The sequence below is a fragment of the Phalacrocorax carbo genome, chromosome 20 (genome assembly GCF_963921805.1).
Source record: "Phalacrocorax carbo chromosome 20, bPhaCar2.1, whole genome shotgun sequence".
Classification (NCBI taxonomy): domain Eukaryota; kingdom Metazoa; phylum Chordata; class Aves; order Suliformes; family Phalacrocoracidae; genus Phalacrocorax; species Phalacrocorax carbo.
In genome coordinates this window covers 8,343,459-8,362,494 of record NC_087532.1, presented here as the reverse complement: position 1 = coordinate 8,362,494, position 19,036 = coordinate 8,343,459, and the positions used below count along the sequence as shown (strand labels likewise).

The following is a 19,036-nucleotide window of genomic DNA, read 5'->3' as shown; positions in this document are numbered from 1 at the left end:
ACTGGGAAATACGCCAGAACAAATTCCAGAGCAAGATGAGTGGATGCTCTTAGGTCAAACAGGGAGAGAGTTCCAGTCTGAAACCTCAGAGAAGGAAACCTGCCATCCTCTCAAACAGTGAGATCTGTTGGCTGCTGGAAGAAACAATCTCATCTTCCATGTCTCAGCAGAGCAGAAGCCAGTGGGTGGTGTAAGCACAGCACTGAGTCCTCACAGGCTTGGTTTTTCTGCTTTTAATTAAAATGGCTAACGACGGCTGCATTTTTGAGGCTAAGGCAGCATAGCCCCAATGACCAACCAGTGAAGACTATAGCACTGAGCACGTGGTTGTTAGTCTGTACTTCAGTTGCTTGTTTAAAAATTGATTCGTGAAAACAAACTTCCATGTGCTGTTCCCTCCCAAGTACAGTGAAGTCTTATTTGAATGCATGGTAGGTGTTAATATTTGTTAAAAGAATACATTTCTAGAGAAGCACTTGGAGTATGCAGCTGCTTTTCTCCTGAGGATGCTCAGATTCCTCAGCACTCACCCAGTGGTAGGATGCAGAGATTCCAAATTCCATGTAAATAACAGAATTCACAAGTGTAGTACTGCGTATTTTTGTCAAAGACACTGGTTACTCTCGTTCAGATCGTATCTGCTTGTCAGGAAGTAGACTTGAACAGCCAAATTGATGTGAACTGAACCCACATGAAAAACACCTCCGTGCATTACAAACGCCTTGCATTCTTTTGCTTCTAGAAACGGAAAGTGAGAATGAATTTCGTCCTTTGGACGAAAGGATAGATGAATTTCACCCAAAAGCAACAAGAACTCTTTTCATCGGCAACCTGGAGAAAACAACCACCTACCATGACCTTCGCAACATCTTTCAGCGCTTCGGTGGGATAGTGGTACGTGAATTCTCTCTGCTAGGTGGGGTGTCGCTGCCCGTTCATGCTGCACAGACCTGTAAAATGCTGCCAGCAGTGGTAAATCTTAACGTCGGTGACAGATAATTCAGTCTTTATATAATAATCTGAGTCATTCGTCTTGATAGAATATATCTGAAAGCTTTTCTTTGTGTTTAGAGTGAAATCTTAGCTCATTTATATTGAGGGGATAACTTAGCAGTAGAAACAGTCCTCAGAGGATTTACAAGAAATACGTCTTCTGCTAGCTCAGAGTGTTTGCAGAAAAGCCTAACCAGGTAGCTGGGACGTGAGTATGCCTGATGTTATTTTCATGTTGAATCAGTGCAACTCTGTGAAGTCTCAGTTTCCTGTTGATTTCTGAAACAAAGGGTTTAGCTGCTGCGTGTGGAAGTAGCCATCAGCTCGCGCAGTCTGTGCCCTGACAGTAGGGCAGAAGAGGCGCAGAGTGGATGGATTAGCGACGACACCTGTGGGATTTGGGGTTTCAGCTGAGCAGGCCTATCTGAATGATAGAGCAGCAGTCATCCCCCTCTCCTCTCCTCATGCCACTTTCTATCAAGTCATATCAATACTGCATTTAAGAGAAATTTTCCAGAAAAGTAAAGTAGCTATCCACGGTCAGTTTAATTAATTGAACCTAGGCTGCAGCTCCGATAGTTTGTTTTACACGCTCACTGTGCAATATTATTCTGGTAGCTGTGGCTGCTTATGAACATGCTGTGCCTTATTCATTCTGCTCTGAAATACTTCCGTAACCATTGAGATATCAGTCACACGTACCAGGAACCCCATATATACTCCCCCCAAAAAAGAAGGGGAGGTGTGCTTCCGTATATGATGTGGACACATAAAATATTTACATTTTATGATGTCTGGCAGCTCTCATGCATCCAGCCTCTGCTCTATCCTTGACATTAACACTGATTTATGAATTCATGCAGTGTCTGTGGCGGCTTAAACCCATTTCTAATGTTATACCAGGAGAGCTGTCCTGATAAAGATGCTTATCAGCGGTAGTGGACTGTCGTGTAAATTGGCTTTTCTGTGAAATAGTGCTGTCCTGTCAACACCATTAATCAGTCAGAGTTTGGCAGCAGTGCTGCCTTGCACAGTTTCCATGAAAACTTACAAGCTCAGGTGCAAAAAGGACCAGCTTTATAACCTTTCTGATGGATAATGAGCAAAGTAATGATGTTTTATTTGCCTGTCAGAAGGAATTGCTTGCCCAGGGTGAGTGGTCAAGTATAATTTGCCACGGTTGCAGTAGTGCTTCAGACTCCTGGAAATGCAGTCCTCTATTAGTATTCCACTTAAAGCATTAGGCCAGGGCTATAGAAGTCTAATAGTTGTGTAAATCTCCCTGTTTACTTCTGTTTTCCCAGGTAAAGATCTCTTGGGTGAGACTCTACCAAACTTCTGCCTTGTGCCTAAATTTATTAACCATGAAATTAGCCTGTCCTGGATGTTGGAATGTTTGTGCTTAAATTTGTGTGCTGGCATCGGCACGTAGCTCACAAAGGAAACTTGTGCTATTTAAACAAATAAAACGAAACACTCCACCTTCTATTTTCAGCTCTGAATGAATCATAATATCATGAGTTTGTTCAGAGGCTTTCGGTACGTTTGCCAGAACTAGTGTTGAGCTTGAATGTTAACCAAAGGTCAACTCCAGGCTTGCTGGGTTTTAAAAATTGATTAAAATCAGCCTTTATTAGGCTTTTGTAGCTTTCTCATGACTGTGCTTACTTTTGAACGGGCCTGTGGTGGCTTGGGATCAAATACCAGCAGCGATAAAAGTTGAGGATCTTTTTTGCCTTTGCCGTGTCAGTGCCAAGTTGGTTCGAGGGACGAGTCCGGCATCACTTTCTGTTTCTAGGAACAGGATGGATCGTGTTTATTTGGAAAAGAAACCCTGCTTGCCTCTTGGCTCAGAAATGAGGGTCGGAGCAGGTTATTCTCTCTTCAGCTTTTGTGAGCGAAAATTAATCTGTATTTCTTTGATTCTGAGTTGTCTCTTCTTGACGTAATACTAACAAATGAAAGCCGCCATTTGTCGATCAGGTCAGGCTTACTTCTGTGGGGCTGAATTTAAATCTGCATTATGAGGAGCTTTCCCTGCGTCAGTAAGGATTTGGTTTTTGCCGTTGAGTGAGATACAGCAGAACAGTGAAGTTTTTAACTGCCTTCCATTGTTTAAATCCTCCCTCTGAAGAAAATGTTAATTAGAGAGTGCTTGCTATGCCGTGTGTGTGTGTCTCAAAGAAAAGTCCACTTAGATCTAACTGACACTGTTGAATGTCCTTTTTGGCCTGTTGCTGACTGTCCGTTGTTCTGTTCTGTGTTTTTCCCCAGGATATCGACATTAAGAAGGTGAACGGTGTTCCCCAGTACGCATTCCTGCAGTACTGTGATATTGCAAGTGTGTGTAAAGCAATTAAGAAGATGGATGGGGAATATCTTGGAAATAACCGGCTCAAGGTAAAGAAATCCTCCTGTGGACTGTATCCTTCTCCTCATTACTTCGGTTTACAACATCATAGGATATTTTGCAGCAGCATCGCTTCTGGAAGAAAAGTGTTTTTTAATGTGTGGGTCAGATCAGGGCATGGTGCTTTCAAGCACCACCATAATTGGGATTAATCAGCATTTTTGTTGGCTGTCTCAGCAAGGAGCCCCAGGATTGAGTAGACTCGGGGACTGACATGCCCTGGCCTTGAAGGCCCGCACTGGCGAGGCTGTACGGGGAGGCTGTACCGGTACGGATGGTAAAGAGAGGCTGTCAGTCCCCAGAGCCGTCAGCCTGTCACTTTCCAGACATTCAAATCCTAGAAGAAACAAATGTTGTCAAACACTGTATTTGTTTAAGCATGCAGAATTATTTTCATTAATTGCTATTTGATTTTTGTCTTGCTTGCACCTGCGCGAGATGCTAATTTTAGAAAATCGGTACAAATGACTAGCTTTCTTCAAATAACTCTTTAATTAGGCGTGCTCTGTTCAGTTAGTTTAACGCTTGTGAATTGTACTGATGGAAGTTTTGCCCTTTTGTGTTCAGCTGGGTTTTGGAAAGAGCATGCCTACAAACTGCGTGTGGTTAGATGGTCTTTCTACAAACGTTACGGATCAGTATTTAACTCGACATTTCTGCCGATACGGGCCTGTGGTAAAGGTAGGTGGGAGGCTTTGGTGTGTGGTTTGAAGTTGTTACTGTCTTCCTTTCTTCCCATCCTGTCCTTTCAACCCCAACTGTCCAGGGCTTTATAGCTCAGGTAGAGAAATTCTCTCTGGGGTGTAATTTGGCCGACAGGGCTCCGTAGCTTTGCACCCTGTTGATCCGATACGTAGAGCAGTCGCTTCTGGTGTTTTGAAAGCAAACAAAAAAAAAAGTCTTTTGAATGAGCCGAGATAATGAGTATTGGAAACCATTTGTTGCTCTTGTGCAGTACAGTCTCTCACCAATAAAATTTGTTTAGAAGGCTAACACTGGAGGAACAGCAGTCTAATTACGTAGTTACACGCATGCGTGCTAATCACATAATTAGACATAACTATACTTTTTTCATCAGACAAAAAAAAAAAAAAAAGACTTTTTAAAAGCAGTTAGGACAGTCACGCTGGCAACAGTACGTGAAAGACGAGAGAAAGTCGATGATTGTGCAACGCACCGGCATCACACAGCGGGAGCACGTTACCTGCCCCACTCTGGGTCGGTGCTAGAGGCTTACGCACATGCTTAAACTTAAGTGTGTGGGTTGTCCCGTGTATTTCTGCTGGACATCGATGTGCTTAAAGTTAAGCAGCGTGTGTAAATCTTTGCAGGATCAGGGTCTTGCCTCCTTAAAGGATTTTTGTGGGTTTGTGTTGCAGCTTTGACATTCTTTGTTGTAGCTGTTGTTGCCTGAATAATAAGTTTATGTTGCTAAAGGAAGCTAATGTTTGGAAATTGGGCATTTAGCAACTGACGAGTGGTACTGCAGACTGTGATAACAAAAACTGTTTCCATTTTGGGATTAAATGTTCCCTTTACCTTTTTTCCCCCCTAAAACACATTGGAAATTTTTCAAAAAACTGAAAGTAAACAAAGAGAAACTACAAAACTCAGTCACCAAAGGAAAAAAAAAAAGTAAAATACAGAAAAACAAAATAAAGGCATAATATACCTCAAGCCACAATATCCACAATTCAAAGCAGTCCCGTGTCCTTTTATTGTCTCTTCATTACAATATGCCTCATCAGAAAAGCCTGGAAATTTACCTTGCTAAAAATTATTTTCTCACTGGTATCCTCATGACTTAGGATTTTGTTGGGACTGACATTAAGTCCTGTGGATGAGGCTCTTATTTGGTTTTTGTTTTGTTTTTTTGTTTTTTACAGGTGGTGTTTGACCGCTTAAAAGGCATGGCCCTGGTTCTCTACAATGAGATTGAATATGCACAAGCAGCTGTAAAAGAGACCAAGGGGAGGAAAATCGGTGGGAATAAAATTAAGGTGTGCAGAATGACCTCCAAAACAAAACAAAAACAAAAAAGAGAGAGAAACAAATTGTATTTAGGCCTTACCCCTTAAATGCTGGCATTTGCAGACTGCCAGTCGAAAGGAATACTTAGCGGGACACGTATGTCCCACACATCAAAGGCTGAAACTAGTTTTTTTAGACTCGGCTTATCAAGATGTTAGGGTATCTTGAACTGTTACTTACAAAGCCTTTTCCAGTATTCTGCCGTTTGTTTCACTGAACTTGTCTCTCTAAGCTCCTGAGTGTTGGTGTCCGTGTTACTACCTCATTTACCCAAATCCAAGGCAAACTTTTGTCCGTTGTCAGGTTAGAAAAGCAAAATCTGAGGGTGCGAGTTCCTCCGGGGTAACACATCGCTGCATTTCAGCAGCTCCGTGCTGATGTCCAGGCTCTTGGCCTGGCCGAGGCGGTCTGCAGTGCCTTGTATGCCGTAGTCTGCTCTTGCAGTGGCAGCTCCTTCCTTGTCACAGATTTAAAAAAATAAAATCACTACTTTAAAAGAAAGAGATAGAAAGTTCTTCTTTCTGGAGCAACACTTAATTCTTACAAGGATGCCTTGGATTTGGGAGAATGTGGATATACCTGTTACAACTGTCCCATCAGTTCCACTAACTGGGGACGTGAGGTGTCAGCCAACCCTCTGAATTATCTTCCTCCTCCTCCTTTCTTCTCTCCTAAAGAGTGGGTAACGATTTCAAGCATGATCTCTCATCTGGTGTATTAACCCAGCAACTTCATACCCGTGGGGGTTAGGAGTTGGATATGCTGTAGTTTCTAAGCATGGTGGTTGAGTATAAGTAGCCTTTATACGCAGTAAACTGTGTGATCATTTCAGAGTTTCATAGCTTGTGTTTGTGGGTCTTGCTACTTAGCGACTTCGGAATAAGCAACACCCTTAACATGTGTATGTCTGTGCTCCGCTGCTGTGGTTACGCAAATGTCTAGGCTGATCTAAAAAAAACAAAAGAGGAACTAGAATGTTAAAAATACTGCATTATGTGGCATACACATAGCTAAATCCACTCTAATCCTTAATTTTTTGCATCAGCTATGCCTTTAGCTTCTTAATATTGTCACCCTTGGCTAGAAAACATCAACTCCTCGAGTAGCTAGAATAGGGAGCTGCGATTCAGGAGGCTTGGTTACCTTCCCATCCCTGCTGTTGCCTTGCTGTATTACCCCAGGCAAACCTGCTGTAGCACTGCGTTGAGGTGAAAGGGACTTTGGAACTGTAATTGGAGTCATAGTATTAAAAATGTCAATACCACGGTAATAAGGTATATTTTTCCTGCTGGTTTACTGAACAGAAGGCTCTGGCCTGGCAGCTACAACGAAATACCCCAGTAAGGAGGTAGTTGAATAGCACCACGCAGCTGCACTGAGTTAAGAGGGAAAGGTCTTTATTCCTGGGGATGCGTAGGAGCAGTCCTGAGAAGGGTTTGACTTTTTATTTGTTAAATATTATCATCCCCATTTTCAGTTCTGCTCCCATCTCCAGAGTCTGCAGCAGGCAGTGAAATGTTGTCAAAATGGGATGTTTCTCTCACTGAACGTGGTTTACCTTTTATTTTTCAGGTGGACTTTGCAAATCGAGAAAGTCAGTTGGCATTTTATCATTCCATGGAGAAAACGGGTCAAGATATCAGAGACTTCTATGAAATGCTGGCAGAAAGAAGGCATGTGTCAATATCTTTATCACAGTCCTTTACTTTTCCAGCATCGTCTCAAGTGCAATTAAACTTTCTTCAGGCCATAATTATTAAACACTTGCTTTTGTTCCTCCTAACTTCATCCTTCTCTCTAAAGTTCTATTAACAACATTTTAGGATATTTTTAAAGTCTTTTACCTCTTCAATATGGTTTTTTTAAAAACAAATTTAGGTGGTTAGACTTAAACTATGCAGACTAAAAAAGCAGGATATCACACATCTGAAGTGTGGTTGGTTACTGAAATTCGTACTTGGGAGGAGGTTTCGGCCGTCTGCCTGCTCTGTGTATTTAGTATCTGGTTTCTGTGGTGTGTCGCCAGGACACAGTTGTGAGCTGGTCATCATTTCTTAGGAACGCAAAGAATAGCTTATCTGTAATACCTTCCCGTATCCTCAAGAGAAGTGCATATGTTAATGGGTGTATATATAGTCTGATAAACTACTGCTTCTCGGCTGCTGAGCAGAGAGTAAAATTTGGTATTCCACCTACCCCTTTTCAACAGTTTAGTTTGTTAACTTGATAAAATAATTAAATATGAGTGAGGCTGCAATTTGGTTTTTTGCTATTTGGCATGAAAAATGTGTTGATGTCCTTGTGCAGCATCTGTCATGACAGTGTTGGGCCATTTTGCACATGCTGCAAAGGCTTGTCTTCCCCCTGCACGGCTGCTTAACCTCCGCAGACACTGGCTGAGAGCAGCCTGGCACAGAAGCGCTCGCATTTAGTGCTTTTTTTCCTTCAGTGGCTGAAAAAACACCCATGTTTTTATTACTAATGACTATGGGAAGCATTTTCTTTTCGTGTGGGTGCATTTTTTATTACCCTCAGAGGCTGGCTTAATTGTTAGGGTTCTGGTTTACCTATGAGTAAGCCCAGCGTGACACTGATTGTACCTGTGAGCTAAATAAATTCATTGGATTTTTGCAGCAAAACAGATTGGCCTAACACATACGCAAAATTGCCAGATTTTAAAAGCGAGGAGGGTTTGGAAATTGGCAATCAGGATTTGCAGAACAGAAATGAATGTGTGTGTTCCCCAGTCCTTGCCAGATGTTGTGATGTGCCAGCAAGCAGTCAGTAATAATTTCCTCTGAACTACACCATATTCAGAACAGAGAAGTGCAGTATCTTTTAAGGCACAGGAGTCAGCTGGGCTTGTCTTCACTGTGAAATGATTTCTGAGTAGAACACTGATTTCTGGAACAACGTGATGCTTGGGTACACGTTAGTCTTGCTTTTCCTTTTCTGTCATTATGCTCATGCAGTCGTAACGAGATACTTAGGAATAATGAATGAATCACGGAGTGACTGAGCAAGCTCTGCAGTGAGTCTTGAGATTCTGCATCTTCTAGTCCTCCTCCGAGCTCCTCCTGGCAGTTCATGGTCCCTTGCTAACATCTGCACTAACCAGTTCCTCTTAGGTTGTAGTTGTAGCCCTGTCTAAATAGGAAAAAGAACCACAAAACCCCCAAACAAGAAACATGATTAATTTTTTTTAACTTCACAGCTGCCTTTCACAATGTCCCACTTCTCTTGCAGAATGAGGTTTTTGTCCTCCATGTTTTGTTTCTTTGTGTTCTTTTTCAATTTTGTACCTGTGTCAAAACGTGAAGCTGTCAGCTTTTAACATAAAGCATAAACTGTGAAGCCAAAGAAAAGTATGTGAAATAGAGCGTGCAAAGCACTGTAGTGGTGGAGAATTGGAGCACCAGCTCTATGCCACCCCTATGCCAAAAAGGCAAGTTCAGTGTTATAAATGGCTTATTTTTGCTGTTTGGAGATATTGAGATAACGCTAATTCCTTGACTTTGCTGAATGCTTCCCGTGGATTCACCCGCCCTCATAAACAACCTGATTTTTTTTTTTTTTGTGACTTGGTCTGTAAATAGGCAACGTCAGCATGTCACATGCAGCGGAAGAGCTAATTTTGGAATTAAATCATCACTTACAGGGTTTAGCATTTTCAAAGAAATCTTGTTACCAGTTTACTGCTTAGTAATGGAGAGGTTCCGATCTCGAATTTTGACTTGACTTGTGTTTTCAGAGGTAGGTTTCAGGTTCTTGGATGGGGCGGTCTTCACCGTGACAGACTGCGCATGGGTGCACAAGGTGCTGTGTGACCTGAATTGAATGCGAGATTTGAACTTGGCAAAAACAAAGCAGTGAGGGTGGTGAAAAGATACTGGGCAGAGCCGTCAGGAAATGACCCGTTAACTCCTTGCAGTGTCTGATAAGCTAACGAAGTATTTAATCCACTGCAGACTGATGCATTGTTGTTAAATCTCTGAATGCAGCTGTGTACAGTTGCCTTGATGTGTGTATGAAGAAATTATCATAAAATGATAAAGAATTGGTAACACAGTACGTTGCTTGCGAAGGAAAACTAACACCTCTATTCTTATATTTAGCAGAGATGAAAGAAGAGGATCTTACGAATATGCCCCTGATCGTACTTACTATGAGACTGTTCGGACTCCAGGGACATATCCTGAAGATCCTCGGCGAGAATACCCGGCTCGAGGCAGAGAATTTTACGCAGAGTGGGATCCCTACCAAGGAGACTACTATGACCCACGATACTACGACGACCCACGCGAGTACAGGGATTACAGGGGCGATCCGTATGAGCAAGACATAAGGGAGTACAGTTACAGGCAACGGGAGAGAGAGAGGGAGAGGGAACGGTTCGAATCTGATCGGGACAGAGACCACGAACGGAGACCCATTGAACGGAGCCAGAGTCCGACACACTCCAGGCGTCCGCAGAGTCCTGGAGCCTCTCCCTCGCAATCGGAAAGGCTGCAGAGCGATTCGGAGAGGAGGATTTACAGCAGGTCATCGGATCGCAGTGGCAGCTGCAGCTCTCTGTCTCCTCCACGATACGACAAGCTCGACAAAGCCCGCGTGGAACGTTATGCAAAAAACGAAAAAACAGAGAAAGAGCGCGCTTTCGACCAGGACAGAGTCGACAAGGAGAAACGCTTGGTGAGAAAGGAGAAGCCAGAAAAATTAGAAAAGGAGAAAACCGATAAGCAAAAACGAAAAGCAAAAATCCATTCGCCCAGCTCTCAGTCTTCTGAAACGGATCAAGAGAATGAGAGAGAGCCCAGCCCTGAAAAATTGAAGGGCAACAGCAAACAAAGTAAAGAGAGAGGTGACAAAGAAGGGACAGCTAAAAACCGCCTGGAACTAATGCCCTGCGTTGTGTTGACCCGAGTAAAAGAAAAGGAAGGGAAAGTTATTGATCAGCCGGCTTTGGAGAAACTGAGGGCAAAGCTTGATAACGACACTATGAAGTCCCCACTTCTTGAACAAAAAACACAGACGTCTCAAGCTGAGCAAACCAAGTCTGATCAGTCTAAACTGGAACCTGTCAGAACCAAGGTACAAAAAGAGAAAGCCCTTGCCAGTCACGTAGAAGTGGTGGATAAGGAGGGAAAACTGAAGCCCAAAAAGCACTTGAAGATAGAGCAAACTTCTGAGGGGGCCAATGCGGTAGATTTAGACAAGTTGGAGGCTCGTAAAAGACGTTTTGCTGATGCAAATCTGAAGCCTGACAGGCAAAAACTGGAAGTAAAAAGAAGCAGCCAAGATGAGGAAGATGCACGCATGGTTTTGAAAAAGCAGCTTGATGCAACGGCTTCGTCTAGAGAAGCGACAATGTTAAGGGAAGGAGAATTGGAGAGAAAACCCCTGCGGAAGGAGGTGCTTAAAAGGGAATCTAAAAAACTGAAACTGGAAAGACTTCTTCCTGTTACTAGTCCCAAAGAAATTCAGGAGACTCTTACTGTTGGTGGGATCGGCATGCGTCCTACCCTAGATCTGCAGGCGAGGTTAATGGAGACACCCGATGAACCAGCGGAAGTTCAGGAAATCTCTTCTAAAAAACCGAATCCAGTAAAACCCCAGCATAAACAGGTGCAGCTACTAGACGACCAAGGAACAGAGAGAGAGGACACAAGGAAGAACTACTCTGGTCTTCCTGAAGAAACACCTGACCATAAACTTGGCCAAGAGAAGCCTCAGTCAACTGATACGGAGGAGAAAATTGGCATTGACATCGACCACACGCAAAGCTACAGGAAACAAATGGAGCAAAGTCGCAGGTTAAAACAGCAGCTGGAAATGGAGATAGCGAAGTCTGAGAAGTTTGGCAGTCCAAAGAAAGATGTGGATGAATATGAAAGACGGAGCTTGGTCCATGAGGTGGGAAAACCTCCACAAGATGTCACCGATGACTCTCCTCCAAGTAAAAGGAAAAAGACTGACCAGTTTGACTTTGAAATTAGCACTAAAAGAGAAAGAAACTATAGAAGTTCTCGTCAGGTGAGTGAGGACTCCGAACGGACATCCTGCTCCCCTAGTATCAGACACTTCCCTTTCCACGAGGACGATGACACGCTCGATTCTCCAAGGCTAATGCCGTTAAAGGAAACCAAAGAGTCGCCTAAAATAGAAGAAAAGGGCCTTTCGTACTCCAACATGACTGTGAGGGAGGACTCGCTGAAATTCAATCCGTACGATTCCAGCAGAAGGGAGCAGATGGCAGAAATGGCTAAAATAAAACTATCCGTGCTGAGTTCTGAAGATGACTCGAGTAGGTGGGAAACACAAGTGAAGCAAGAGCCTGGTAGAGTTGATATCAGCTTTCCAAGCAGCATCGTCAAAAGAGACAGCATACGCAAGCGGTCTGTCCGAGACCTGGAACCCGGGGAGGTGCCTTCAGATTCGGATGATGACAGTGAAAACAAACCCCATTCCCCGAAAGCCTCATCCTTGTTAGAGAGTTCCAGGTTGTCTTTTTTATTAAGGGACAGAGAAGAGAAGTTACGTGAAAGAGATGAAAGACTGTCAAGTTCCTTAGAAAGAAACAAATTCTACTCTTTTGCGTTGGACAAGACAATCACACCAGACACAAAGGCCTTGCTGGAAAGAGCTAAATCTCTCTCTTCGTCCAGAGAAGAAAACTGGTCCTTTCTAGATTGGGATTCAAGATTTGCTAGTTTTAGAAACAATAAAGACAAAGAGAAGGTTGACTCAGCTCCGAGACCTATTCCATCTTGGTATATGAAAAAGAAAAAAATCAGGACCGATTCTGAAGGTGGGAAACTGGATGATAAGAAAGAAGATCATAAAGAGGAGGAACAAGAGAGACAGGAACTGTTCGCTTCTCGTTTTTTGCATAGTTCAATCTTTGAACAGGACTCCAAGCGCCTGCAGCATTTAGAGAGAAAAGACGATGATCTCGACTTCATTTCTGGTAGATTGTATGGGAGACAGTCTTCCTCTGATGGGACTAACAGCGCGGCAGATTTGGTGCAAGAACCGGTGGTTCTCTTCCACAGTAGGTTCATTGAACTAACGCGGATGCAGCAGAAAGAAAAGGAGAAAGATCAGAAACCAAAAGAAGCGGAAAAACAGGAAGATAAAGAAAACCGGCCGAAAACACCAGAAACGGTTCCTGACAGTAAAGAACCAGAACATAAAACTTCCTCAGCGGTTGGTCCCTCTTCAGTCGCTGTCCTACCACAGGAACCAGCACCGGTTGCTTCTGAGAAGGTAGCAAATGAAAAGGTAGTGGTGGAAACAGCTGCTGTGAAAGAAGAAAAACCATCTGAACCAGCTTCTACAGCGGAGGAACAAAAACCTTTTCCTGAACTTGCTGCTCCTGTCAAAATCGAACCACCCGAGCAAACCGAACCCCTGCCAGTCGCAGAAGCTAGTAAAGAAGTTGTTGCTACAACCTTGGCACCAGAGGAGGATGCTGTGGCAACAGAGCATCCTTCGTACTTGGATACCAAGCCTCCTACTCCCGGAGCTTCGTTTCCCCAAGCAGACATCAGTGTAGATCCAGAACCTGATGCTGCCCAGTTGATCCCACCTCCGCCCAAGCTAGTTCAGAAGTCCGATGAGGCTGCCGAACCTAAAGAAGAAAACCCTCTGCCTTCTGCCAACGCTGATGCTAGTGCGAGTCAAAAGGTGGAGGCGGCTGCTGAGGTCCTGCCGCCCGTTTCTGACAATGATATGGAAGTCGAACCTCCAGTTGTTGTAAAAGATAAAAAGTCCTACAAGAGTAAACGCTCCAAGACTCCCGTGCAGTCGGCTGCAGCTAACGTCACAGAAAAGCCTGTCACGAGGAAGAGTGAAAGAATTGACCGTGAAAAACTCAAAAGGTCAAGTTCTCCCCGTGGGGAGATGCAGAAGCTTTCCGAATTGAAAGTGGAGGCAGAGAAGGTTTCGAGGAATGCTGCTAAATCTCCAAGTTCTGCTGCAGAGCCAGAAAACGTGGAGCCAAGCTTGCCAATAGGCCGGACTAGGCGCAGAAACGTCAGGTCGGTCTACGCTACCACTGGGGACAATGAAGGCCCATCTCCGGTGAAGGACTCCATGGAGGTCACTAGGTCCACTAGGAAGAGAGGGGAAAAGGAAACGCAGGAGACGGTGACAACTGTTCCTACGACCCCGAGGAGGGGAAGACCTCCAAAGACCCGCCGTAAGCCAGAGGAAGACATCTCACCAATAAAGACAGAACCGGTACAGCAAGAGCTGGAGGAGGCTGAAACTAAAGATGCTGTGGAAGCTCCTAAGCCTGCAGAAGGTTGGAGGTCTCCTAGATCCCAGAAGCTAACACACAGTCACTCATCAGCTGCTACCAGCCAACAGGGGAAGAAAGGGAAGAACGAACCAAAAGCTGATATTGCGGCTGAATCTGAAGATACTGCTGAAAGAAGTGGTCAGGAATCGAGCATTGGTGACAACGGTAATAAAGCAAAAGCCACTGAGAAAGAGCCAGCAGTGAGCGAGCAGAAACGTGAGAGGAAAGAACTGGATGCGGAGAAAAACCAGCTAGAAATCCCCACAGTTGAGATCATTGAGAAGAAGCCGGTACCGGAAAAGGTTACGAAATCCAAAAGGGGAAGGTATAAAAATACCAAAACTGTTGTAGATAAAGCATCTGTGTGTCTCAAAAATGTAGAAATACGCCTCAATGTGGACGAAGTCAAGGGCGCCCTGCGGCCAACTGAGGAAGAGGCAGAGCCGGTGGCAGTGTCGCCAGCCAAAATGAAGAGCCCCCAGAAAGATGACATCTTGCCACCCCATTTTGCTAAGAATGAGGTAGAAGATTCGTTCCCCGAAACAGAAAAGGAGGTGATGCGGGAACCAAAGCAGTCCCCTGAAGCTGCCCAATTAGCAAAACAGATCGAACTCGAGCAGGCCGTGGAGAACATTGCAAAACTCACCGAAACTCCTCCATCAATTGCTGCCTACAAAGAGCCGACGGCAGATGTGCCTGAAGTTCGTCAGGAGGAGGAAGGAGATAAACCCGCTCATCAGGCTAGTGAAACCGAGCTGGCAGCGGCCATCGGCTCCATCATCAATGATATTTCTGGGGAGACAGAAAGCTTTCCTGCACCCCCGACGTATCCCGCTGAATCAGAAGCTGAAATCCCCGCAGAGCCCTTGGTGTTACCGTCGCCTCGGGAGGAGATGGAGCCCGAGACTGATCAGGCAGTGAATAACATCTTAGAAACTGAGGCTGCCGTCGAGCCCACGGTGCAGACGGTTCCCAGCTCTGCCCCGTCGGCTGTAGAGACAGAGAGCAAGGAGGCCGAAGTCAGCTTCAGCGAATCATCCAACTCTGCGCAGGAGGCCGAGACCTTGCAGGAGGCTGAAGTTGCTCGGAAGGAAAAGGGCCGTCAGAAAACCACGCGGCAAAGGCGCAAAAGGAGCACGGGCAGAAAGGGCGACACTGCTGAGGTCAACACCTTTGAGCCGGAGAGGGTGCAGAGCAAGTCACCCCCCGCCAACGAAGTAAAGACAAAACCTGAAGAAGCCTCAAAGGAGGAAAAGCAACCTAAAACCACAGCTCAGGTGTCCATGGAGCCAAGCGTTCCCGATGCCAGCAAGGCTGCAGCCGCTGACGTTGTGGCCGTGCACGAAGCTGTCGCTGAGAGCAGCAACTCTCCAAAAGCGCCCGCTCCGGCTCCTCTGGACCTGGCCACCCCACCGGTTCCCCTCGATGAGGGAAGTCAGAGTGGGTTCAAGATACGGTCGCCCATGGAGAACGCACCCGTCACGCCGCCGAGCGCCCCAAATGCAGCCCTTCCTGCTGTCCCTTCAGCCGTGGCCGCGGCCAAGCTGCCCACCCCGGTGCCCACCGCCATCGTCCCCCTTCACTCTGGCGCTGCCAAGGTGCCAGAGTGGATGGTAAGGCACGAGGAACCCCGTGCCCATTCCACGCCCCCTCCCGCTCTCCCACCAGACACGAAGGCATCAGATATTGATACAAACTCCAGCACTTTGAGGAAGATACTTATGGAGCCCAAGTACGTCTCAGCGACGAGCATAACCTCCACGCACGTGACGACAACGCACGCTGAGCCGGTGAGTGCGCCTCGTTTGGAGGAGGCACCCCTCCACCCCGCAGTAGAGGCCATAAAGCCAGTTTCAGAGGAGAAGCCAGCAGTTCCCGTCACCAACGCCTTGGACCCACCAGTGGCCGAAGCACCGGTGTTCAGCGAGAAGGAAAAGATAAGTACTGTGATTGCTCCCAAAGCCACTTCTGTTATAAGCAGGATGCCCCACAGTGTGGATCTGGAGGAGGCTCCGAGGATCGCCTTGGTGAAGCAAGCTCCCCAAACCCAGACGTGTCTCGTCAACGCCCCCTCGCCGAAATTTAAGCAGAGGTCAAGCACAAATGATAACAGCAGGTTTCATCCGGGGTCGATGTCTATTATCGAGGAGAGGCCTGTAGAGACTGGGTCCAGTCCGGGGCTGCGGGTGAACACCTCGGAAGGTGTCGTGCTTCTGAGTTACTCAGGGCAGAAGACGGAAGGCCCTCAGCGAATTAGTGCCAAGATCAGCCAGATTCCCCCAGCCAGTGCTGTTGACATAGAGTTTCAGCAGTCTGTATCCAAGTCTCAGATTAAACAGGAACCTATCACGCCATCTCAGCCAACGCCGAAAGGCTCCCAGACCTCGGCAGGCTACGGGACTGTTTCCACCCATTCTTCTTTGGTACTAGGAACTCAACCTTACAATACATCGCCTGTTATCGCCTCCGTTAAACAAGAGCGCACTGCGCTGGAGAAGTCTGACTCATCCCACCTTTCTGTCCAGACTCCAGCGTCTCAGCCTGGTAAAGTCCTCACACAGACTGTAAACACTCCACCCGTACTCGTCCACAACCAGATGGTTGTGAACAAAAAACTGTCCGATCCAGCTGCCCTGAAAGTGGAGACCAAGACACTGCAGCCCTCCAACCTGAGTCCTGGAGTTAGTCCTCACCATCCTTCCCTCTCTGGGAAAATGCATCCGGAAGCAAACCACGTCAGCTCAGGACCCAGCACCCCAACCGACCGGGCTATTTCCCACTTGGGGGTCACCAAACAGGAGCCGCACTCGCCGCGTACTAGCGGGCACTCGCCATCGCCGTTCCCCCGGGCTTGTCATCCCGGCAGTACCTCATCTCCGGCTCTATCGAGCAGCACCCCGGTCATGCTGGCGCCGGGAATTCCCGTTCCTCAGTACATATCCAGCATGCACCCCGAGCAATCTGTTATCATGCCCCCTCACAGCGTAACACAGACTGTGTCCCTGGGCCATCTGTCCCAAGGCGAGGTGAGAATGAACACCCCTCCTCTCTCCGGCATCCCTTACGGCATCCGCCCTGAAGCGCTCCACTCCCCCCGAGCTGCTCTGCAACCCCAGATAGAGATCAAACCTCAGCGATCCAGCACGCCCCAGCCAGCTCCGATACGGGACATAGTCATGCCTCCTTTGTCTTCTCAGCATGCCCCCGAGGAGGAAATGCACTACCACCACACCACGGTGTGCAGGGGACCAGCCCCCGTTCAGTCCGACGTCCTGGTGATGCAGCCAGATTACCGTATGCACCCCACGAGCATCAGGCTCGACCAGTACAACGTCCCCCGGGACGTGAGGATGATCATGCACCCGCACATGGCCGCTGTGGGCGAGCACCACTCGGAAACGAGACAATCCCGAACGCCTGAAGGGGCTGTGAAAACTCCCCCCGTCAGCAAGACCCCACAGCCCGGAAAAGAGACACCAAAATCCTCCGAAGGCAAGATGGCACACTCTCCTCACAGCGAACCCCGGCTCCTCAGTGTCCCTTCCAGCAGCCAGCTGCCTGGACTGCCTTTGACGCAGCCGGTGGTGGTACCGCACGGGGTACAGATCATGCACCCCGCGGGGAGCTCCTTTCACGATTATCGGTCTGTGTATGGAGACATGAGGAATTACCATACGGCGGCGCAGCTCGGGCATCCTCAGTTCCCGGGTGCCTCGCCGATCGGGTTGCCTTCCCGGAGCATGACCCCATCTCAGGTGAGAAGTAAACCCCTTTCTTCTCCCTCTACCTGAAATCTGGAGTGCTTTGAGCTAATTACAGCCCCAGTGTGGCTCTGCACGGCCACAGGAGCCGAGTTTAGCTCTCTGTGGTTAGTCTCCAAGCCCTGCTTGAGTTCACAGCACAAGAGGAGCTATTTTTGTTTGGGAAATAGGGTTTGAACACTGCTTAGCTTTAGAGGAAGCCTTTAGCTTCCATTTTCTTAACTACACTCTGACTCCAACGAGAAGGTGTGAAGCTGCCTAGAGGTTCCTAGACGTAGAGGGGCTGGAGGGAGAACTGCCAGCATCAAGGTGCCACATGGGTCAGACACCCTTGGATGATGGCGTGGCTAAGGACAGGCTTGGGGCAGGATTCAGGGGATGCGTTTCAGCTCTCAGCTGTGAGGGGCTGCTGGGGTGGCTTTGGAAGGAGAGGCTGGTCCAGGTACCACCACAGCAGGGCTGGTTTGGTGGTGCGGAGACGCACTCAAGATTTCTCCAGCAGCAACCTGCTGGCGTCCTGGCAGCCTTGTTGAATTAACGAGTTCCAATATGCCCATGGCCTAAAATCTTTCCTTTTTCCCCTGCCATCTGCTTCGCAGGGTCTACCGGAGGGCGAACACTCGCACCCTAGCCAGCCGGTACGCAGCAAGACTCCTCAGATCCCCCAGGATCCCAAGGGCCCGCCGGCAGCAGGGCCTGAACAGAGTCACCACCCCACTGTAAATAGGCATGCGGCACCGATAGACCCTCATGTCCACCTTCAGAGGGCACAAGCGGACACGGGCCAGACCTCCTACCCCTCCCCCGTTGCCATTTCAATGAAACAGGAGCTTCCGTCACCACATCAACCTCAGGCGGTGCCCAAGCAATCCATGTTCATCCCGACGACGTCGGGTCCCGGGGCGCCGCCGGGGCTGCCCCTCAATCGCCCTGAGCCCCAGTCTGCTCTCAAACAAGAGCCGTCTCCTCACCCCGTTTCGCAGAGACCTGTGGATATGGTTCAGCTTCTGACGGTAAGTGTCACTCCGTCCTCTTCTCCTGGCCGAGTAGCCTCGTGCTCCTCATCCGGGGAGAAAATCTGACCCCCTTGCATCAAATGCTTCAGATGCGGAGAAGGCGATCGATCTTCTGTCTGCTTTCTGGGCTTTTTCTGTCCCCAGTGAATTTTAAGCTGTGTTCACGTTCATATGGCGTTTCCTAGAGTGTCAAGATAAGGCGCTGCTAATGCAGAGCAGCCCCTGTTTCTGTCATTATTGTTTCAAACAGCCTGCAGGCTCAGGCAGGCAGTGCTGCATCATTTTTACTGTCAGCTGTTCCTTTGGAAGGTTTTCTTCATGGGCAGGAGAGAGTGATGGTGTATTTAATTTGAAGAAAAAAAATAAAAGTCTCCCAAAGCCTAGAGTCTGAGGTAGAGGGAGATAGTAACAGGCACTGACGAGGAACTGAGGGTTGCATTCGGTGCTGAGTATTTCACGTGTAACATTGAGCAACTCTCCTGCTGCTGCTGTTTCCCAGTTCTCCCATTTGTAAAAGAGAAAA

The 19,036-nt window shown here is 47.2% G+C and overlaps 1 protein-coding gene across 5 annotated transcripts in view; it reads left to right on the top strand.

The window, feature by feature from the left end:
- Positions 1 to 19,036, top strand: part of SPEN (spen family transcriptional repressor) — a 67,776-nt gene that overhangs the window by 45,778 nt on the left and 2,962 nt on the right. For 2 of the 5 annotated variants that reach the window (XM_064470027.1, XM_064470032.1), the window contains 7 exons: positions 743 to 894; positions 3,268 to 3,393; positions 3,971 to 4,084; positions 5,290 to 5,403; positions 7,007 to 7,107; positions 9,550 to 17,491; positions 18,097 to 18,510. In XM_064470027.1, coding sequence (XP_064326097.1) covers positions 743 to 894; positions 3,268 to 3,393; positions 3,971 to 4,084; positions 5,290 to 5,403; positions 7,007 to 7,107; positions 9,550 to 17,491; positions 18,097 to 18,510 — 8,963 coding nt within the window. The remainder of the gene's footprint in view (positions 1 to 742; positions 895 to 3,267; positions 3,394 to 3,970; positions 4,085 to 5,289; positions 5,404 to 7,006; positions 7,108 to 9,549; positions 17,492 to 18,096; positions 18,511 to 19,036) is intronic. The other 3 variants (XM_064470028.1, XM_064470030.1, XM_064470029.1) reach the window with 3 other exon arrangements.